The sequence below is a fragment of the Thunnus maccoyii genome, chromosome 22 (assembly GCF_910596095.1).
Source record: "Thunnus maccoyii chromosome 22, fThuMac1.1, whole genome shotgun sequence".
Lineage (NCBI taxonomy): Eukaryota > Metazoa > Chordata > Actinopteri > Scombriformes > Scombridae > Thunnus > Thunnus maccoyii.
The window spans coordinates 1,461,176-1,485,710 of record NC_056554.1 but is presented as its reverse complement, the minus strand read 5'-3'; the positions used below and the strand labels follow the sequence as shown (position 1 = coordinate 1,485,710).

General features: G+C 37.1%; 1 protein-coding gene across 2 annotated transcripts; it reads left to right on the top strand.

The window, feature by feature from the left end:
• Window positions 1-1,624: 1,624 nt before the first annotated feature.
• On the top strand, window positions 1,625-24,497 carry si:ch73-40a2.1 (tyrosine-protein kinase receptor TYRO3). 2 transcript variants are annotated; one of them, XM_042401159.1, is made up of 16 exons: window positions 1,625-1,858; window positions 2,334-2,511; window positions 4,352-4,413; window positions 5,219-5,837; window positions 9,286-9,441; window positions 10,153-10,482; window positions 11,478-11,670; window positions 12,374-12,468; window positions 13,290-13,394; window positions 14,840-14,920; window positions 15,012-15,104; window positions 17,152-17,273; window positions 18,867-18,976; window positions 19,291-19,450; window positions 19,643-19,779; window positions 22,654-24,497. In XM_042401159.1, exons 2-16 carry the CDS (start codon window positions 2,406-2,408, stop codon window positions 22,982-22,984), a joined length of 2,700 nt encoding a protein of 899 aa, XP_042257093.1. In that variant the 5' UTR covers window positions 1,625-1,858; window positions 2,334-2,405; the 3' UTR covers window positions 22,985-24,497. The 2 variants fall into 2 exon arrangements, with proteins under 2 accessions (XP_042257093.1, XP_042257094.1); XM_042401160.1 differs by lacking the exons at window positions 1,625-1,858; window positions 2,334-2,511; window positions 5,219-5,837 and having other exon boundaries at window positions 2,872-4,413.
• Window positions 24,498-24,535: the final 38 nt, after the last annotated feature.

The window sequence follows — 24,535 nt, the reverse complement described above, 5'->3', positions numbered from 1 at the left end:
GCACTTCCTTGATTCCCCAGCAATCCACCTGCCAGGTATGAAGTAGATTGGATGAATGGTTCTTGAGATATTTAAAGGACAAACATACATACATACAGACAGATAGACAGACAGACAGAGATTCCTTGCTTTTTATTGAAAGAAGAGAGAAGAGAGATATATGTGGTTCTCGAGAAATAATAAGCAATCGGCCTGTTCTGAACACTCACATTTTGAACAGGCACTGTACTAGTTTGTATAAAAATAAATGCCAGTTTACTTAATACACTATTTGTGCATTCATTTGTGGACTATATGCACTCAGTAGTTAAAGCTGCATTATTGTGTTTTTGGCCATGAGGGATTAGAAGAACTCTTGTTCACACATCCAGCAACATTAGCATTCATTTGAACTCGTGTTTATGTCCATGATGAATCCAAGTCCTCATTTACTCTCCCTCTTCTCTGTTTTGGTCTCCACCTAATTCCTGAGAAACTCTCTTAGTTGCTAAATGCTTCAGTTTCTTTCCTAGCTAGTTGCTAATGTTATCTGTATTGTCCATCTGAGCTTTCTGAAAACAACTCCCAGCTGCTACAAGGTTGATTAGAGCACTGAGAATCAACTACATGATAAACTGGTGGTTGTAAAACCAAACCAATTGCTGAAAGAGGCTAAAAACATGCAAACATGATGCTGTATAGTGAGGATAAAAAAAAAAAATCAAAACCTCAAACGCTGATCATGACTGTAACTGAAACTAAAAAGAACTGATTTAACTACTGCTGATGATGGATAGATGACATACCATCATAAATGCTGGTATTATTTGAACAAATTTCTTAGCAGATATTATAAATGCAGGTTTTGATCAATTTATAATTTGATGCCATTATGTATTTTAGGGTCATTAAAAGTGTTAGCTCCTTTTGCGAATAGTGGGTGAATGTTTCTTTCAAAGGGGATGACATAAGCAAAAATTCCTCACACTCAACATTTCTAAAAAAGGAAAAGATAGAGGAAGTGAGAAAGGATTACACAATGATGGACCGAAAGTATTTTTGGGCTGGAAAAATAACAAAAAACAAAATCTTATACAAAAGTAGACTGATTGATTCCAGTAAATAACTCTTAGTTGCACCAACTAACCCAATTAAAGTAGAGGAAGTTTTTCAAATTAACAACTAAGCTTACATACAGACAAGTGACAAATTAAAGGAAAAAACGGTAAAGGTCTGAATGCTTGACTCCTACAGTGAGGGGATCTGGTGGCTCTGTTATGTGTTGGGGGGCATTTACCTGGCATGGTTTTGGTCTACTTGTCCCCTTAGAGGGAAGGGTCACTGTAAATTAATACAAAGTTGTTCTGAGTGATCACCTATGATTAAACATTTCTATCCTGATGGGAGTGCATGAGGAGTCACTGAAAGGTTTGATGAGTATGAAAATAATGTGAATCATATGCTACCATTCAGTGACCCCTCGTGCCCTGTGAATTGGGGCATTATCATACTTTTTATTTGTATTTTCTGAATGTGAGAACCATGGGCTTAAAGTAATATAAAAAGGAAAATCCTATAAGCTACATGAGTTCCATTTATAAGCCTTTATTAAATAAATTTTCACCTCAACATTAACACTGAATAAAATCAGTCAATAATGCCATTAAAACAATAGTTAGTTATTGTGTTCTATGCTTTGTGCTAGAAAAGTTACTTCCACTTGTGTTCGACCACAATGTTATAAATAGTACAAAACAGTTTCCCGCATTCTCAAATGTTTTGCACGGTCCATGGCAGTAATTTTTGTTGGCAGGTGAGATTTATTCATGTTCCACCTGAATGCGCACCTGAATCCTTGCTGAATCCATGCTGCGATGATGTAAGTTACCATGATACATGACATCCACATTCTTAATCCTGCATCCAAAACTCTGATTGGTTGATTGTATTTCCAACCAAGAAAACAGCTGCCAATTATTTTTATAACTTTTGAATGACACCTGAACGACAAAATCCTTTCCCCCCTCTCAATATAAAGCAGAACACAATAAAGTTACTTATTTACATCTTAGTTTTAATATCTAGGGCTACATAGGCATTTATAGCATTCGTTATATTTCTATTTTGTTTAGTATATTGTTTCTGATATATGATCTTGTGCTGTGTTCTGGATGAATTGTTTTACTGTATTGTTGAGTGTAACAGTAGCACATATTTCCAAGAACTCAGGGCGTAGACATCCTCTCCAGAGGAGGAGGGCTCATTTCTGTACTTTAATTACAACATTCCTTTGAGTCAAATCATGAGTAGAGTGTAAACACAGGCATCACTCATTTGACTTACCCTCTGAACAGCTGACTTGACAGGCTGCAAGGATGTAAGTGGCAGCTGTGGATTATGATTCACACTTCTAGCAAGCTGAAGACATGGCTGTGTGTAACAGTATACTGTGGGCTGTCTGGCCTACTTCAATACTATTGTGGATATTGATATGGGAAGCCAACTGTGACGTAAAATATCAAGCAGAGGAGGGTGAGTGTTCACGTGTTCTATCTTTAGTATATATCAGTGTGAAAAGTTAATGTGATGGTATTATGATACATCTAAACTCTGAGGTACATTCCAGTGGCCTGTGAGAGCATTGTCAGGAAGTGTTGCAGGAAAAGATATAGCAATTCATGGCACATTAGCCTAATAGCACATCCTTTAAAGTATGCCACATCATATTTCACTGTACATATTGAAAGTATGAGTATGTGACAAATACATCTTTGAGTCTACTATATAATGTTTTTTTAATCCTCTAACTGTTGTATGTCCCCATACAGTTCTATACTAGTATGTAAGAATAAAAATCCCCTCACTCAAACTATTCCATAGAAGTCAGTAGACCTATATGGTAGTTAGATATTAATAGTAGTTAATTAGCAACATGTATAGTTTAATTCAATACACAGTAGTGGTTTCACTATTTAGTTTGTATACAGCAAAACCTGAGGCATGTCAGAGGAAGTGAGTCGATTTTCAAATTATTAAAAGACATTTTATAAAAGCAAATTATTTTTCAAACTAGAATATTATGACCATGGAAGTAGTAAAGAAAGAAAAAGAAAGCCAAAATACAGAGTCCCTGTGGAGCTACAGTGGGAACGTCATTCCCTCACATTCATTTTCATTTTCTCTCTGAATATTTTGTTCTTTGAATTTGAGACATTTGAATATTATATAAATAAGTATTCAGATCATTATTCATTCATTATTCAGAAGTAAGAGTAGCAATAACACAGTGTAAAATTCTGCAGTAAAAGCCCTGCATTCAAAAATATATTAACAGTAGAAGTACAAAAGTATTGTCAGCAAAAATAAAATGGCCCTTCTCAATGTGAGATATAATAGATTACTGAGTTATTATTATTGATGCATTACTGTAAGCAGCATTTAAATGTTGTGGGTGGTTCAGGTGGAGCTAAAGTTTGACTACTTCATACACTGTTGAGGAATTTAGCCTGTAACGCTGCATCATAATTTACAAACAGATCATATTTTTTATATGTAAAATGTAAAAGTAATGCAGAAACTACGTTTAAACATGAAAAAATATCAGAGAATGGAAAAACCATGGTGAGAGAATGCAAAAGTATTTCCTAAAAACATAAATATAGTACAAGGGAATGCAAAAACTATTCTGCGACAACATAAAAGTATTACAATAAACATAAAAACCATCAAGTCCATCAGAATTAAACAAATCAAGCAACTCTTATCCAAATTACCATACTTTATTACCTCAACGTTTTTGGCTATTGCCTTAATGTTTCAATACTTAGGAACATTTCAACTTAAATCACCAATGAGTAAGTGTTGAATCTTTATTTTTGGTACAAAATAACATAATCTATATATTTTCAACCTCATTTGAAAAACATAGTATACACAGTATAGTTACTGTAAAATAACACAAACTATTTTCAATGTAACCTACAGTTAACCTCAACACACTTCGCCTTTAACTGGAATATCCTCATAAAGTTTTTAAAAAGCAAATGTAATCCACTGAACTCTTCAAAAATGTTTGTATATTTAGAAAGCAGAACAATCTCAGAGAACGCCCTGATGACGGCAAGATAGCTGAACACTTGGGAAATTGGGTGAATTAGTGTGCTGAATCAAGAGCAGCGCTGAATGATACGATGTAAAACACAGTACTGCTTCAGCCATAATGTAAAGCACATATGTACAATGTTTCTATGCTTCTTGAAATGAGCTGCTGTGTTTCTGACAGGCCAGCTCACTGTTCTGTCAAACAGGAAAATGTCTATTAGCGAAAGTCCAGCATGACATAACAGGCTTTTCTTTCCTTTCCTCTGTTTAGTGGAGATTTTCCATTCTGATAAACGGACCAACCTGGGATGGACTTCTGAGCCAAGCAAAGAGGTAAGTTTGGTTGACAAGTGACTAGGTTTTATGTAATCATAAGGCTTGCTACATGTATTAGGATGACTTATCAAAATATGATAACAAGTCCCTTTAAATACAGTAAAAGTTGCTGAATAATGACATCAAAAGTTCATTTTATCTGTTCGAGCTTGTTGTTAACATTTACTGTGTGAATCTGTATGATTGTATTTACTTACTAACATTATGAGTGGTGTTACTGTATAAGCTGGTACGTTATTAATCCATGCATGATTCATTCATCTCAGCTCTTTAATCATACTTTAACCCATTTAAATTGGCATTGTACCACATTATCAATCATAAAATGGATTTTGGAAGGTTGTGACTTTTGTATTGATGCTGCCTGTGGCTGATATTTTGAACAGAAAAGTATAAAAATCATTATTCACAGGATAGGCTCCATCGTGTGGTGTTTGTGGTAATTTCATAAATGATGCATTCTTTGATAATAGTGCACGCACCACAGAAATTACAGCAGTGACACCTGCTTTATTGCCTAAACTTGACCATCTTGTCAAAGGGCCCTGAGTTAAAATCTAGTTCCAAGTCCTTTATTATTTCAGTTTATCTTGTGCTTATATGGATATATATGTGGATGCATATTCATTAATGAACTGTGCTTAATCAAATTACCACATGTAATGTATACCTTGTTCACTTCAGGTCTGAAATATTCCTCAAGTATCTTCCACAAGGGTCAGTCTTGTATAGAGGGTGCTGTGTTTTCCTGTAGTTTTACAGTGCAGCTTTTCACTGATTTTGCATCTTTCCTATACTCCAGTGGAATGAAATTCCACTAAGAGTTGGCACAGAGAGTCCACGTCGTGTGCTTCAAGCTTGTGGAAAAAAGACAAGAAGAACTGTTTTAAGCCAGTGGATGGAACGTAAAGATGCTCGCTATCTATTGATGGATATTGCATTTGCCCAGGAAGTAGAGCAGTCTGGTCAGCTCAGCCCACTGAAGGTTTATCTTTTAGACTCTGATACACCCATCACAAGGTTTCAAAATAGGTTGGCAGTCCTGGACCTCCAGACCTCCATGCCACTCCCCAATACATCCAGTACGAACCAGATAAGCAGCTACCTGAACCGCAGCCATGCTCTGAACCTGGGCTCTGTCAGCTGCAGAGGCTTCCAGCTTGGCTTCTCCTACTCAGGAACATGTGTGCTGGTGACATCCATCAGGCTGTACTACAGGAGGTGCCCTGAGATCGTGGCTGACCTGACCTCGTTTGGAAGGACAGGGGCCGGGTCAGAGCCCCTTACGGGTTCCTGTGTGGAGGGAGCTGTGGTGGTTTCTCCGCCTGTTAGAGAGTGTAATGTGGATGGAGTGTGGGGTCCACTGCAGGGGGGATGTACCTGCAAACCTGGACATCAAGCCATGAACCATACCTGTCAAAGTAAGGACAGTGACAAGATCTTTTTTTCAATTATTTCATATTTTTCACACATGTGCACAATTTCTTTATTATCAACTAACTGACTAACTAACTAACTAATACCTATTAAACAGTATATATACATACATAACACATTTATCTTAACATATTAAATTAATTCATTATTAATTAATTAATTAAACATCCCTGAAGAAGTACTTAGAAACATAAATGAGTATATCAGGCGCAATAAATAAATACCACAGTGGAAGTAGATGTTAGTTTGCACAATTTATAATTTAATAAGAGAAAGAAATATTAAAAAAATTGAAAATAATTTTATTTTTGATTGTAATAAATAATATAAAATGATTTTGAGATTAAAGTTAGTTAGTTGGCATTCTTGACTGTAAATCTTTTTTTTCCTGAGAATTCTGACCTTAATTTCACACTTTAGAAAATTAAAAATTGAAACTTTTCTTTTTAATCAGAACTCAAAAATGATTTTTTCATGTGGCCCTAATCATCTGTCACACAGGTGTGCATGTCTATTTCATATAATCCAAAGTACAGTATTGTCAATGCAACGTCATGCAATGTCATTTGAAATGTATCAATAAACATACAGATATTCAACAGCTAGATAAGAGCTGTATCATTGTGCGCACAAACACTATCAAAAATTATATAACGTTTATAAATAAGTAATAAAGAAAGAAACATAGAATTAATATTTAGAAACTCAAAATAGAAACAAAAACAGTAAACAAGTAAATAAATAGACTAGTTACGACCTGGATCGAGATCAGGAGTAAAAATGTTGTGGCAGAAAGAGGTGGACGACAGAGGAATCAGATGTTCGAGACACAGGTGTCAGATGGGGAATCTCTTTTATTTCACGACGGCTCACAGACAACATAGACAGACAAAATTCCAACATTACAGAACTTGACATGCCTTTTTATACTGAAGACAGGCTATGTGTGTGTATGTGTTCAAGTTGCATGACAAGTCTCATCCTGTTTACCAGACTTTTTGGCTATCCTAAATTCTAAAGAAGAATGGGACATTTCTCAGTTTCACTTATTTTTGGACTTATTGGTTAAAGTCCAAAACCAAAGTCCAAGTCTGGACTAAGTGTGTGTGTGGTATTCCACCTTTTTTCCAATATGTCCAGATGTCTCCTGTTTTTGGTTCAGTGGACTGACATGTTTGGCATCGGTACAGGTCACTGCAACCTGGCACTCATTCCAGATCACAGTTATCTGACCCTCATTGCCCTACAAAAACATAATCAGGACATCTCTACTTTTGTTTGAACTCTTTGACTTTCCAACAAGAAATATTAACAGTCACTTCAAACCAAGGCTCTGGCAATGAAATCCAAAAAGCGTACAAGGAACTAAGGGCATGTTGCAATGACAAACACAGAGCAAACCATCAGTTATACTGGAAAAGTTTTTAATGTGCAACACAGTTATGATCTAGGTCCATATTTAATCAAACTGCTAAAAGTAAAATTTTGTACTTAAGCGTAAGATAAAAGTTTTACTCACAAAGTAAAGAATAAAAAAAGTATTAAAGTTCTTTTGACTTTGAAATGGCATTAAATGTCAGAGAGAGTCACCTGATAAATGTCAGATTGGACTAAATGGGTCATGATCAATAATATGCTACTGAAACAGGCCAATTTCCTGTTATTTCATCCCTATTTATATATTTATACATTATAAATATGTTAGATTGTTGTTCATTTCATATGTTCAATATTTCTGGAGATTTGAAGATTTATAGAATTATATTTTGAATAATTCCATGTTCTTGCAGAGTAACATAAACTATAAGGATTTTTAAAAAGACTGTATAATGTGGCAGATGTGTCTCTGATTGGCTATTCCTTCATGTGATCAATCATGTGATTACTTGAGAGATGCTCTTAAAAGCTACTTTTACACTTCACTGTAAGTAGGAGTAAGTCACCTGATAAATGTGTCTTATTATTCACACTCAGACAAGAACTGTTTTTTTCAAGTTTGCACTTTAGAGCATTCTTAGTGTAATTCTTAGATGTTTGAGAAATACCAGCCCTGTTTTTTATGAACTGCTATAGATGTCACATAAGCAACATTTTAGTTTTGCACAATGTATCTGCATCAGCTGGCTGTTGAAATTAGCACTATGTACAGGGATCAGGTTGCCATGGAACAGAACAGCTCACAGCCATTTTTTTCACAATATGTTGTGCTGACACAAATATTTCACAGTGTTAGTCACCAAAAGGATCTCACGTTGACTTTCATTTCCTCTTTCCCATAATTTTCTTCCTTTTCAGCTTGTCCCCACTGGTTTTATTTTCTCCCTTTGTTTCCTGTGCATTGCTAAACCGATGTAATTTACATTACCATGTTCCCTGTATGAACCACACACTCTAAGATATTGTTGGCTGAGTAAACAGAACTAGAATATGTTGTTCAAACTGTTCTCATTATTCGTGACAACACAAAACCAACTGAGTTAAATTCACTGTCCTGAGAAAACAAAAAACTTTATATCTTAACTTTATTGCCCTGTTTAGCTGACAAATGTTACAGTCAGATTTTCTTTCTAGTCATTCTCTCAGTTTGAGGAGTCAGTTCTTCATTTTCAATAAAGTCCTTAAGATTTTGTTAAAATAGACATGTATAGGGAAAGAGAATGAAGTGGAGACTAACTTTCATGCAGAAATGCATTTGAAAGTTGATGTGAAGCTTATATGAGGCTTCAGCAAGTTTGCTAACATTTACTAACAATATCCACCATAAGCTACCGGTCATACCAGACCAAGTGATGCTGTAGCAGCAAAACCCCTCTATAAAGGACATGTAAAGGATGCATCGAGTTGCTCATGAATATAACTTTTCCTTTGTAAAAGGAGTCATATTTAATTCTTCTTCTAAAGATGGCATAGTCTTGATTTTATAAAAGTTGTGTTTTAAAAGTTAATTGTAAAGATGAGTAAATCTGACTAATTTCCTGTGCTATGTTTAACAGTGTAGGGGTTACTTACACACCACACCGTTTGGGTCAGTATAACACCAATACAACATGGAATTAACTTCACCCAGTAGCAATCTGTTATTTTGACCCAGTACTTTAGCTAAAAATTGTCAAACAAATGTGTTGTTTCTTGAACAAATCAATGTGCATATGACATTCAAAAGATACACAAGATATTAACCGTAAATAACCCAACAGTAAAATAAATAAATAAATTAATTTAAAAAAAAACAAAAAACTGGGTCAAAACAATCCCTTGTCTTGAGTGGCTTTCTGGGTAACATTAAGCCAGTATTGTGCTATATTGACCCAAACTGGGTAAAATTTTAATCTAATGATTTTTAGTCTGCAACCAAGAAAATATTATAACACACATTTAAAAAAGCCATATTATTATCATATACTGTACATACCACTATCTCTGTTTCACCAGCATGTAGGATGGATCACTACAAACCGGCCAATGAGAGTGGAGGATGCCGGCTGTGCCCACCAAACAGCAGAACTCACAGGGAGGGATCAGAGAGGTGTGACTGTCTACAGGGTTTCAGTCGCCTGCCAAAAGACCCCGGAGACCTTGGCTGCACCAGTAAGAAACACTGAGTGGGTTTACTGGAAACTAATTAACTAGATTAGACAATGAAGACTGTTAATTTGAAAATTGTCAACTCTGGCGCCCCCCACTGGTAATATCAAAACAGACACTGTAGCAGACATCAATACACTCCACTGTTTCGTTTTCCTACAAGCTAGACATTACGCCATCACAATGATTTGAAAGATGCTATGATGACATAAAAATCCTATACACAGGGGCTTTAAATATTTTTGGTTATAAGGATTTCATGCAGTTAGCTTATATTTATTTTAAAATGGATCAATTCTACAGTCGTTTATGCAAAGACCTGAATCTGATTAGATCCTAGTCAGATATATTAAAGGTGCAGTGTGTAGGATTTAGTGGCATCTAGTGGTTAGATTGCAGATTGCAACCTACTGAATACCCCTCCCCCTCCCCTTTCGAGGGTGTAGGAGAACTTATGGTAGCCGCAAAACTCATGAAAAACGCAAAAGGCCCTATCTAGAGCTAATGTTTGGTTTTTCCGTTATGGGCTACTCTAACCAGGTGATTATACACTAATTAAAACATACTTATGAATATTATATTACATATCTGCTAAGTCCTTTCTGCTAGATGCCACTAAATAATACTGTACCTTTAAGTGGATTTTACACAAATATGAACTCCATCATACAACACTGATTAAAAGACATGTCCTTCTCTTCCTGTCCTCCACAGAGCCACCTTCTGCCCCTGTGAATGTAAAAGCAAGTCATCATAATGACTCTGTGCTCATAACGTGGGATTCTCCTCATGACCTGGGAGGCAGACAGGAAGTGATGTATCGAGTCAAGTGTGAGAAGGAAGCAGAGACTGGCAGTCAGTGGGGATCATGTGAGGATGATGTGGTTTTCCTGCCAGACTCATCGGGGCTCACCAACACATCTGTCACCATCACAGGACTAAACCCACAGAGTGACTACAGGCTGTCAGTGCAAGCCTGGAATGATATATCAACACTGCAGGGGGCGTCACCTTCATCCACTGCCACTGTAACCATCCATAGATGTATGTAAACCTGATTAGATCATGTCAACACATTAGGTAGTCCAAGAAAGTGAACAACAGCAAAGAGACAGTTAAGAACCATAATGTGGTGGGGAATTAGGGTGTGGGGGTCAAAGAGGCAGATATATTTGCTTTCAATTATGAGGGTTCAATTCTGGTATCAGTTCCCAACTAGTAACTATAAGTTTTATAATATGCTTTAATTTTCTTATTTAAAGTGAGACTATGTTATAGAAATAACACCTCTTGCAAATCAAAAGTCAAACTCATGACCAATAAAACACACACTTGTTCAACTCTCCATGCTCAGGGCAGCTACAGCCTTATTGGTCTGGTATGATCATTAGCTTATGGTGGCTAATGTTAGCTAATATTAGCAAACTTTAGATAGATATCGCCATATAATTGATGCTACGAGTTAGTTCACTTTATCATCTCACACAGTTACACACTGTCACATTTTTTCCTGTAATGGCCACTCGTGGCCACTCATTACATAGTTACATAGGTTTGCTTTAAAGGTACATTAAGCACAGTTAACAGTTGAATTTCAGAAAATCAATAGTGAGCTGATATGCAGTTGCATTTGGGGACAGTGCAACAAGCTGCAAACACAAATCTCCTTATTAGGTTGTTAAACATCTCAACAAACAGCTGTCTGTTTACACGTCCAGCAGACACAGAGCAACATTAGCATATATCTGGCTCTTTCACTGCTAAATGCTCCACAATCATCACCAGCTAGTTGCTAAACTGAGAGACACTAAAAAGCTCTGTAGAGCTGAGGGGAACTGCAGAGTCATTCTCTGTGAGTTCATCACTACAACCAACACCTCTCACTGTTAATATAAGAAAGTATTGATTAGTGCAGCTTTAAGATTTTGGGGGCGCTATTTGGTATATCAACAAAATCAGGAGATTAATCTTTAAAATAATAGTATTCCAAAAGTACTGTTCATTTCTGAGCCACAGGAAAATCTTCTTTTTTCTTACAGGGAAAATTCCTCCTGTGGTGATCACTGTGACTCCAGACATGCAAATCTCAGAGAATGAGATAACACCAGCTCCCCAGCACCAGAGACGCTTCTATATATGGTTGACAATCTGTGTTTTATTTGGCAGCCTGCTGCTCATGGCTATAGTCCCCATTGCTGTTTGTGTTATGCGCAGAAACTATAGTAAACTCAGGTAAATGGACTTTCCACTTCATTTTCTTTGGCCTGGTCACTTTCTTGTTGTGCCTTTAAAAAAAATCTTGTCTCCATTTTTGGTGTTTAATCTGATTTATTCCAACAACGTAATAACATAAAACACATCTTTGCATTTGTTTGTGGCTATGACAGAAAATGTCTTTCATAAACTGGCTATAGTTTGAATACTGTATTATATCAATTCGCAATAGTAACCAAATCATTTTTATTAAACTGAAAATGTTGTGGATTATTATGCTAGACTGCTCTAAAACATTGGCATTTAATATACAGTCATTTTTGCATGCAAGAAATAAATGATTTCAGCTTGTCATTCCTGCAATTCATTGTTGTAGCACTGGACATTATAACACAGGGTTCACATTCTTCAAAAAGTATTTTCCCATGAGACAAGTATATCAAAAATGTTTTAAATTTGATAAAATATTAGCTGCAGCTGTTGTGGTGACATCGGCTAAAAAGTTAATTTTGGGGCTTGTGATGCCACTTTTTTTTTGAGCATTCAAATTGTTCCAGTGCAACTTAATGTTTTAGGGCATTTTGGTCTATTTTCCCATGATTGAGTACTTGGCTAAAACATATATTTTTGCAGATGTGCAGAGAAGTTTGAACATGAAGTGATAATGACTGAAGTTCAATGACAATTTTACTGATAATGACAAAAAAATATTTTCACGCAGGTCTGACCAGGAAGTAGAGCTTTTGCCAATGAACAGTGGAATCACCTACCGACGTCAACAACCTGAGCCTGAGGCTGCACCCCTGCAGGCCAACGGTAAGTCATATTCCTGAAGAGTAATAGGTCAATACTTTGCCATTTTTATTTCATCATCTCTAACCCTCAAAAGCAGAATGTCTGTTTCCTCAAACCCAAGTTTTGTTTTCTTCCTTTGTGGTTTGCTGAATAATACCAATGTCAGGACAGAATGGAAATTCTCATTCAAGCTGAAAGCCTCTTATCATGAGAAATTATGAAAATGTATCAGGTTAGCATGTAGTAAAATCTGTGTGTATTGGTGTATTATCACAAAAAATCTGAACATTAAATATAACATGATTGCCATACTTTTAAATGTGAATCCTCCTTGGTTTCAGTACTTTTAATTTTAATCTCTTTTTGCACACAGCTGTGAATATAGCTAGTACACACAACTTCTGTCCGCCTATATATTGACCATCATGCAAACAAGACACTGATTTTATCTGTACAGTATGCACAAAGATGAATTGGATACCAATCCTCTCATCTACTTGTGTGCTTTGATGGAAAACCAATGTGTTCCTTTAACCTGGCAAATTTGAAAACTGAGGAAAAAGTAGTCCTGTGCACAAATGTGTCAGTGTGACATGAGCTGGATGTTTGATACTCGATACTATTGCTCAGTACTTTTGACACATATCTAATAATATATATTTGACCCTCCAAAATATAAATTTACACATAAAAAATAACACAGAACATAATAACATACATGGTGTATGTTTTTGCAGCACATACATGTACATGTTTATGTACTATGATGACATTGTGTTACGTAGGAAAAATTTAATGAGCCCTGCACACATTAAAGTCTCTTTATTTTATGACATTTGAAGGCGTGGTCCAGTTGTTGGAGGGGATTAGTGGCAGGCTGTTGGACAGCCTGAAGGAAGTCCTGGTAGAGAGAAACCAACTCACACTGGGCAAGGAGCTTGGCAAAGGTCAGTCCATGATTCCTCATCAACAACGATCCTGTCTTGTCTAGCCCTGCAATGCTGGACCAGTGTTTTGCAGACTCCCAATAGGGTATATAATACTGTGGATGTATGACACCTGTCTTTTCTGCTTACACATCAGTATGAGCTCTTCTTACACCTGACTGGACAAACCCAGTCCCAAATAATTTGATATCCACTATATTGCATAGTGTTGTCTGACTTTTTTATGGTCTTCCACACATTCTCCAGTGATTATACTCCATATATTGAGCTCAAAATATGTCACAATGTATAAAAAACAGTGAACAAGGGGTGTTTGCTAACCAAATCAACTGCAGCTATGCATGACCATCAGAATGACCGGAATGGCCAAGAATCTATTTTGGCAAATGTACAGAGCCTAAAAAGTCCTCTGTATATACACTGCCATTAGAATTAGAAATCTTTGAAAAATGAATTAGTGAATAATTTCTCACTCAACCCTACACTATCCACTAAAATAAACAAACAAACAACTTTTGAGCCAATTAAAGGTGAGAAAAAGGCCATGATGTTGCAGATTCATTTTATACTGTATCTATGATAGCTTCTTTGAATAGTTGTTAATGAGGTTTAGGAACTTTTAAGAGGTAGTAAGTCAAATCTTCATCTGAATGCTCTCTGTAGTTCAGATTATTGGTCTGACACTTGTCCAGTCAGGCTAAAATGATTCTCAGTGGATGATTTATACTAAATGCTAACATCAGCATGGCAACATGCCAACAGTGACAATGTTAACATGCTGATGTTTAGCAGGTAATATTTACCATGTTACTTTAGTATGTTAGCTTGCTAACACTTGCTAATTAGCACTAAACACCTGAGTGTAGAAGTGTAGCTGAGGCTGGAATGCCATCAGTTTTGCAGATATTTGGTCATAAACCAAAGTATTAGACAAATATAAATTTTGACCAACTGGTGGTGCTAGATGAAAAGTCAGGGGATCACCAAAGTCATTAGGATTCATCCTCTTGGTACCGTCAGGTCTGCACAAAATTTCATGGCAAACCATTAAAGCTTTACTGGGATATTTCCATTGGGACCAAAGCGGTGGACCACTGACCAACTAACATTTTCATCCCAAAACCGTAGGATCAGGATTGTGATGCTAATCAAGGCTAGAACCAGGTGCAGACATTTATTGAACTACTTTATTCTTCATGTGACAGTGTAACCCAAGAGTCTACAGGGGTAATACAGGAATTAACTCTGTTCACTTCCTACACCCTAGTGCAACTTCAACAAGAGAGGTGATTGATTTGTGAGGTCATTGACAAATTTCAGTACGCTGAAAACCATAGTTATTAGACATCAATGATATCCTTTAAAAACAGTTAACCAAAAAACTTTCAACATCAGACATCCACATTTAAAGATGGTGATAATATCTGTCCTTTTCTTCTCTACAGGAGAGTTTGGCTCAGTCTATGAAGGGGTCTTTACACCACAGGAAGGTATGGATATCAAGGTTGCTGTGAAGACCATGAGAGGTGTGTACTGAATGATAGCCTATACTCTTTATCAAAACTGTACTCTACTGTTTCTTATTTTCGTGATTTTTTTTCTGTCCTGCACGTCTAGTTGGAATCCACAGCCAGGAAGACTTACATGAGTTTTTGAGTGAGGCAGAAATCATGAAGAACTTTGATCATGATAATGTGGTCAGACTACTTGGTAAGATACACCACCTACCACTACTGAGATGTTTAACTGTTGGGTGTTTTCGATTGGACTGTAATAACATGTTCCTCAATTTTTAGGACACAACCTGTGTGTCCTTTGCTGTTTGCAGTATCCTAGAATCCATTGCATGCTGGTCACTTGTTTAGTTTTAGAATGGGTTGATACTTGCATTGGGGCACAGGTTCAATCTACTGGCCTTTAGGCTCTGCCTTTTAGGTGTTTGTTTACTGTGTCTTTCAAAGGAGGTGGGCATTTGAAATTGGACACACCTTATTAGCTTATCAAGTTGTAGGCAATTATCGCTTGGTTTGTTTGGTTAGTTGGGAGTCAACCTTACAGATTGGCAAATCAAAATCTTGGGCTGAAATTGGCTGAAAGCCGCACAGAAGGAAAGAAAGAAACAGAAAGCTGTTGATTCCCAGTGGGAATGGCAGTACTTTAAGTTGTCATTTGATTCAAAGTTAATATCAAAAGTTGTGCTTTATAGACGCACTATTGATTTGGTCAACAGTGGACTGAGAACTTGAGCTCAAAGGTCCACTTACGACTTTTCAGAGCTTTCAACCACATCTTATGGTCTTTATTTGATTAATAGAGATGGTGGTGGACCTTTGTCAAGTAATAACAAGTAGTTGTACATAAGGGGAGATGATAACTCCTGTCTCTGTTCAAAGATGGTTTCTGATGTTGGATTTCTCCAGCCGTTCACTGACTCTTGGTTCAGTCAGTCTCTTGTCTTGTCCGGGTTTTCACCATACACCATTCCTGTCCTCCTCTCTGGGAGAGGATGGGAGGTGCTGTACCAAGACAGAGCTTAGTGTTGAATGGCTTGCCATATATGAACGATGTATATTTGCTGATGAATGAAAGTCAGCGAATTGGATGAAATATCCAAAAGCAAGTATGTGGACATTTGAGCTTAGATTTTCTTTACCATATAGAGAACTGTTTCTAAAGGTCAACAATGAAAATCCATGCTCAAAAGGCTGAATCTATGTCTTGGGGTGGTCCACTTAGCACATCAGAAAATATATCATGTTAACAAAGTAACAATATCAGCACTCTAAAGACTCCTTATAGCTTGCATTCCACGAACAAACAGTTGAAATAATCATGGTGACTGCAAACAATATATCATCAGCAAGCATGCTGTAGTCCAATAGAAACCAGATATAACGCCGTCATAAACTGTTAGCCTTCTGAGAATCATACCAACAGCCATGGCCTACACACCCTACATGCAAACAATACATCAACTCCCAGTTGACAACCAAATGCTAAGCCACAATGTCAACATTCAAATGCTACAAACGCATCATTGTTGGTGTAAAAGAGAGCATAGCAACCATGCGACTGGAGGCTGTGGGGTCTCCTCCCAGTTTGACAGAATACCTCCACAGGGAGGCATCTGAGAAACATCCTTATTGGGTGCTCAAACTACCTCAACTGGCTTTCAATGTTTCCTCGCATTGAAAGGAATTCTACTCCAGCTCATATTGGATGCCTGAGCTCCTCATCCTATCGCTAAGGTTTAGCCTAGTAAACTTGCAAAGGAATCACATTTAGGCCGCATCTGTGTCTGTGTCATTCTTTCAGCCACTACCCAAAGCTCATGACCATAGCTACAGGTTGGAAAGTAAATCAGCCAATAAATCAGTAACTCACTAGATTAGCCATTGGCACATTTTATCACAGTTTTGGCAAAACTGCCTCACTTGTAAGTTATGCTAGGGTCATCCCTCATATTCTAAATTCTAAACACTTAAAGTTATTTTGAATCCTCAGATATTTCAAAAATCAAATGGTCTTTACCATTTTGACAGCAAATATATTTTCTGACCTAGCTCTGTTGCTCTGACTCTGTTGTTTCATGTGACTGAGAGTTGCACTCTCAGTCACAGATATGGAAAAACTAAATCTGATACAGTTTGTACCTGGTTCTAGAGGCACTCTACCCACATACTCAGTTTAGCCATCTCTCCTCTATTGCAACAGCAACCAACCTTGTGAAAGACATGTGTATGTGTTTGTCCTGCAGGGATCACTTTACAGAGAGAGCAGGACTCTACTCTGCCTGTTCCTCTGGTCATCTTGCCATACATGAAACATGGAGACCTGCGCCGCTTCCTCATTGCTACACGCTATGGTGATATTCCTATGGTGAGATACAGTCAACAGATGGGCATGGGCATAATCAGGGCTTATTGCAACAATGTTAGCACATGCTTACCTAGACAGATACACACAAGCACACTCAGACTTTTGACTCCATGCCTGGAACCGAGAGAAGACTGGTTTTGCCATCCTTCCTATTGGCTATTGTAACATTGTACTCCAGTAATTGCTACAAGGAAGTACAACAGGGCAAAAACACAGGCAGTTAGACAATCAGACTGCTTGTAAGCAAGATATCTGTGTGGCTACTGGACATATGCTATGAAGTTTTGTATCAATACTCAAGGTCCACACAGACGAATCCAAATGTTTTAGTGATCCCTCTGACTTTTCCTCTATCACCACTGCAGCCAAAACGTCTATGTGATCACATAAAATATCAAAATCTAAAGTACAGATTGTCACAAAATTTACTGAGAACAGTTATGTTCCCCCAGAAATGAACCCTTTCCATTTTGGACACTCCTCAGTCTTTCCTCTAGCACCACCCTCAGGACAAAATATCACATTTTCACACAAGATATCTTTAGAAAGACTAAAAGACCTTGATCCTGACAGTTTGAGTTGTGCACTGTAATAGTAAAATCTTTCTGTTCTTATTTCAAAGTAGTCTATCAGGAATGCATGCTTGCTTTATACAATCCTTGCATGATGATGTTGCATTCTGTTATGGTGAAAGTTGATCTATGTTTAATGACATTATGCCTTGTTTGCTGTTTGCCCTCTGTGCCCCCCCCCCCCACCACCACCACCACATGCCAACGCAGTAATCTCATTGGAATTAATAGTAATATAATTAATTAATTAATAATTAAGCAGCATCTTGCTTTTTGGTAGATACATCTCTGTTAGCTAACGTTATTCTTGAAATGAAAAAGAAACACATTTACGGACAAAATTCATCTGCACTCCCTTTGAAAATTTGACAAGAGGCTACAAAATACTTGGGACAAACTACAAAAACACACAGACCAGCATGCCCACATTTATAGATTGGTAAACTAATGTTAATGCAACATTATCAAAGGCAGTGGATGATGAACATTAATATTCAGTTGACAATCTTTGGCGTCTATAGGCTATTGCTAAGAATGAGTGCAGCATTAATGTCGATCATTTTAGATCTTCAGCATGTTGTCCACTGTTTTAGATGGTTTTCTTAAGCTAAACCAGACAAATTGTATTGTAGTGAACAACTTCACTATAAACAAGAGCTACACCTGTAGCCATGCTAACTGTACAGATCAAAGATGTTGACAGTTGTAGCCTCAGAATGCTTCGAAGACATAAAAATTCAAAATGCATGATGAAAATGAAAATAAAATTTCAAGATAAAAACTAGACTAAAATGCCTTTGTTTTTTCAAAATAAACTAAAAATATGACTAAAGGTATTTTTGTCAAAAAACTAAAATCAAAATGAATATTGCTTTCCCAAATGCTACTGTGATTTTTGAGTTTCCATTACATCATACATACTACAGTTTTACATCCATCATTCTCCTTATCAAAACCCACCCCTCCCCTCAAATATTTCAGATAAATAACAGAATAAATCTCTCTCTACCCTCTCTCCCAGTTTGTGCCCCATCAAAGTCTCCTGCGCTTCATGATTGACATTGCAGCAGGGATGGACTATCTGAGCTCGCAGGGTTTTCTGCACAGAGACTTGGCTGCACGCAACTGCATGTAAGTCCATCAGAGGGAGACACTGAGAGGGAGTCGTGTTAGAGCTGGGGGAGACAGAAATCAAGGACTCCTTGTTTATATATAACTGTGTCTCTGTCCTCAGCTATTGGTATTCAACCATGGCTTGTATCTGGGAAGGAAGCTGCTAGAAACTTCAATGAAACAGAATGAGGGCCTCACAGGAAACTGTGGGTTTTGGGATAAAATATTCAAAATAGTGCATTTGAACTCTTTGATCTGACTCCAGAGAGCATAGCCTTAGCCTGTGCTGATTATCCAAATGACTTTTTTACTTTTTGTTTTATTATCCACAGGCTGGGTGATGACCTGAGGGTGTGTGTGGCTGACTTTGGCCTGTCCAAGAAAATCTACAGCAACAATTATTATCGTCAGAAAGTAGCAATCCGTGTGCCAATCAAGTGGATGTCCATTGAGAGCCTGTCTGAGTCCATCTACACCACCAAAAGTGATGTGGTGAGTTCAGTGTTAAGTGGAAGACCACTTTGTTGTAGTGGGACATAAGCAGGAGAGCTTTTAGCTTCTGTTAAAAGTAAGCAGCTTTGAAAGCACAGAGCTGATTCAGTCTTGTTTAGTTGTGACGTTGACTGAATGTCTGAATTTGTACTGAGTATGTGAAACTTTGATTTCTTGCTCCTGTCTTCTCAGTGGTCATTTGGGGTGACAATGTGGGAGATTGTGACCCGGGGCAGGACTCCCTATCCTGGAGTCCACAACCATGAGCTGTTGGACCTGCTGGTGTCAGGACACAGACTCAAACCACCAGAGGATTGTGACCAGAAACTGTGAGTTCCCTCTACTTCATCTTAACTGAATGTGCTAAACGAAGGAGGAATTCCATTTTCACACTACTGTGGATGCATTGCGTTTCTCAACAGCTGTATATTAATATTTGTGAAGAGGGATTTTTGCAACAGATACAGGAGTAGCCATGTCACCACAATATTCATGCATGTAAAGGCACAAAACAAACAAACAAACAAATAAACTCTGCAGCCACACAGCAAACTGCCACCCACTCTCTTCCCTCGCTTCATCACACTTGGCCAGTGACCGGCCTTTTACCTTCTCAGCCTCGCCTAACTGGAACGTACAATCTACTCAGGTTACCACAGGGTGAGCTACAATTCAATTTAATTCAGTTCAATTTTATTTATATAACCAAATCGTGGCAAAAGTTATCTCAGGGCACTTTACACATAGAGCAGGTCTAGACTGTACCCTTTAATTTACAGAGACACAACATTCCCCCATGAGCAAGCACTTGTCGACAGCGGTAAGGAAAAACTCCCATTTAACGGGAAGAAACCTTAACCAGTTGGGTTGAGAGAGAAGGAAGCCAGGGAGCCAGTGCAGAGAAGGTAAAATGGGAGAAATATGATCTCTTTTCCTAGTTTTTGTCATTACACGTGCAGCTGCATTCCGGACCAGCTGAAGAGTCTGCTGGAGAAATGCGTGGACTGGTTTTTCTGCATCTTTTTGAGACAGGATGTGCCTGACTTTTGCAATATTACGTAATTGTAAAAAAAGGCAGTCCTTGAGATCTGTTTTATGTGGGAGTAAAAGGACATATCCTGATCAAAGATACCAGATTCCTTACGGCAGAGCTGAAGGCAAGGGTAAAGAGGTCTAGAGTAGCTATATCATTAGCCAATGATACAAAGCTTTCAAAACATATAGAACAAGATTCATTGAATGAATTTCTTTGTTAATGCTGACAATCACTATTTCCTCTGGTCACACACACAGCCATGAGTGCACCAAACTATACTGTGCATAGTGTGTCATTTACTACAGAACAGTTTTATCTTTCCTACCTCAACTTGACAGAGCCTAGTGACTCACTGCTTAGCGCAGCTAATAATAATAGTGATGCACACCTGTTGTCACTATCACTGCTTAAGCAGATGATGTGCTTTACTATCACAAAACTCTCAACAGGACTGAAGTCCTTCAACAAAATGTCACATTGTGAAACACAAACTACTCAACTGAAACCTGTATTCCATCATTTGTGTAAATGAACAGAAACATTGGACTGAAATTAGTGATCCAATACACAAAACACAAGTAATGTTGGGAACCAAGGCCCAGTGAAAAGGGAGAGGAGCAACCTTTTAACACTGATATTCACTCTACGCTAAATGCTCCACTGTGTTCACCAGCTAGTAACTAAATTTGTCTGTCTGTCTGTTTGGTGCTGGGCAGGTATTGTGCAGTGGGTCTGAATATGCGTCAAACTGTGAAAATGCTACAATATTTGAATTTATTACTGTAAGTTATGCAAATAAGGCTAATTTATATACAGATCTGATTGTCAGCTTGTATTCCATTTTTCGGGAGCAATTATTTTATTCAGTGGGTATAAATAACAAATTACATTAACCTTAACACTATCTTAATCCATCTACCCTTTTATTCTGATATGCCAGATGTTATGATATGAGTGCTCCAAATATTTCCTCACAATTTATTAGTTTGTTCACTCACTTTAGCAATCCCTTCGCACATCAATTTTTTCTATTTGACCTGTATCTGCGGGAAACGAGGTTGATAAATGCAGATCTTGTGGGCTGGAAAACAAAACAATGAGCTAAAAGAGTAAAAGACTCTAGACTATAGAGTTTTAGTGAACTGCAGAGTTGCTAATGATTCTCTGTCATGTCCTCACTCTGAGTGAGTCCTTTTATATACAAATGTGGTCATTTTATCTATTGACATGCCTTGATAATGTAAAAATAATGATTAGTAAAGCTTTAAGCAAATGTTTTTAGTAACTGAATTAATGTGAGGAATAGATATGAACTGTTCCCTTAAATGAGTCGAAAATAGTGATGTAATACTTTTCTTGATAATTTAATACATGATTGCTTTGACTTGCAATTGTCAGTCCTAATGGGCTTCACCTTTTTCAGTATTTATACTGTCAGATGAATATTTTTAATACAATATAGTTGGATTACGGCACCTATAGTAGCACCTATTTTTGTAACTACTTTTCAGTTGTAAACTTTTACTTGATTTGTTAATATCAAGTGCATCACTTTATTTATGCATTGATGTTACATTTTATTCACATATGTACATGTTCAGTTTTTACAGTTATACTAATATTCTGCAAATATTAATGATATTATACAATTTAGGGCTGGAAATCACCATTATTTTCATTACCAATGAATGTGTTGATTATTTTCTCTATTAATTGATTTTGGTCCATAAAATGTCAGAAAATGGTGAAAATATTCAATCATTGTTTCCCAAAACCTCAGGAGACATCCTCAAATGTCATCTTTTGTCCTGACCAACTGTCACAACGATAACTGAAATAATTTGGACAATTTTCTCTTAAAGAACCCCCAAAACAACCAAAAACCAAAAATCAATGAATTAGTTATGAAAACTGTTGGCAATTAATGTAATAGTTGGCAACTAATCAATTAATCGACTAATCCTTGCAGCTTCAATACAATTAAGGATTTTGCTACAGTTCTTGTATTTTAAGTTTTTTAACAAGTTGTGTTTGTATACTATATACAGCAAATATGTTTATTCATACACACAATGCTCCTTATAATGCTGCTGCTATTTTTAAAATCTACAGTATGTATATTTCTACTCTGCTCACTGCCTACTGCCTCTCCTTAAACCAAACACAGTTATGAAGTCATGCGGAGCTGCTGGGATAAGGAGCCGACCCGGAGGCCTGGCTTCAGGGAACTGGGCGAGTCACTGAAAGGTCTTCTGTCTGAGCTGCCGGTCCTGGAGGCTAGCCAGGAGGCCAGCTACATCAACCAGGGCCTGGAGGTTGCTGCCGCCACTGCTGCTGCCTCTCAAGATCCACAGACAGACTCTGGGGGAAGATGGGAAAATGTCTACTTGCCTACTCCTGTGGGTGCTGCTGCAGTCAGAGATGAGGATGTGGAATTAGAGGATGGCTACCTTAAGCATATCACTGGCTCAGCAGTTAAAGTGGATGATAATCACTAAAAACTGTATGTATGTGTAAACCACTCAGAGGCATTTCCAGATTGGGAGGGGACATCCAGGGGTGGCAGAGGCTCCCATTGGAGTCTGATTGGCCACCACAGATGCCCTCCCTTCCTAGATCTGGACATTGATAAAAAGTGAGAATCAGAAACTAAAATCTTTTACTGAATTTTGCACTAAAAATGTATATCTGTTTCTAGAAAATATATGTTACTAGAAAAGGCACAGGAGTGTATGGAAGTCCATTACTGTCAGGAAAAGGACAATCATGAAATATTAGGGATGATTGAAGCAAAAATACTAATGTTAAATCAAAATTATTAGATACAAAGATATAATTATGAGATAATAGGTCCAAATGTTGACTTTTGAAATGAAATAAATCAAAGTAATGAGATATGAAGTCAGAATGGTGATAAGAAAATGACAAAATGATGAGAAGCGAGAAACTTAGTCAGAATTAGAAGATAGTCCAAACTGTGACTATCTCATAATTTTTACTGAGAAATTCTAAATTGTGACTTACTCTATCATAATTTAATTTTAAATTAACTTTATACCTCATAAATTTTGGCACAGTATCTCATAATTTTGGTCTACCATCACCATTTCATCAAGCCTGACATGTAATCTGTTTATTTTTATTTTTCTGGTGGAAATGGTCTTCCATACATGTATGAACCTTTAGTTGCACTTTTGAGTCTGTAAATGCTGTAAATGCACATTCAACCCTGCATAGTGTGGGTTGAATGTGTATCCATACACCATGTCATCAAACATTGTTTTTTTCACAACAGACATTTTGACTTGCCATAAAAGCACAGGTGTTACTATTAACATTAACGATAGCTCTGTTCTATTGAAGTGTCCAGTAAGCAATGGCACTGAGCCAACATACATAATGCCACAACCCTGAAACTGAAGCAGCTAAATAAAACTCAGCTTTCATTGTTTTTATCATTTAGACCTACGTGTTTCATACTGTGGCATATCAAAATGTCTGCTGTGAAAAAGGCCTATTCAAAAAAGGTACTGCTCCTGCTAAGACTGGGTAATAATTCAGCTATCAAGACAATGTCTTTATATTTAGATATTGTAACTTACAGAATTCATGTGTTGAGGAATGATAAGCTATAAAATGTTATGCATAGGTATTACCAATGTATAAATAAATGAAAAAAGGTTAATATGTTGCAAAGTGAGACATGGAATACAAAAGTACATATATATTATGAAAATTTGACTTGATGAGTCAAAGTTGAACTCTACCATGTGATTTAAAATACTTAAAATAGTAAGTATGCAAGTGTATTAATATGAACTTAACAATTATAGAAATATTATTTTTTCCCATATCACCCAGCCTTAGCAACTGCTTGAAAAAAAAAGGCTTAATATATATTATATATTAGATTGTATATTATTTTGCCCCCAGAAATTGTAGACTACTGTACAATATGCTGTTTTTCTAATTGTTTTTCTTATTAAACTACAAATCCCAGCACTGCTTTAATTCTAGATTTGTCCTGATTTGTCTATAGCGCCACGTCA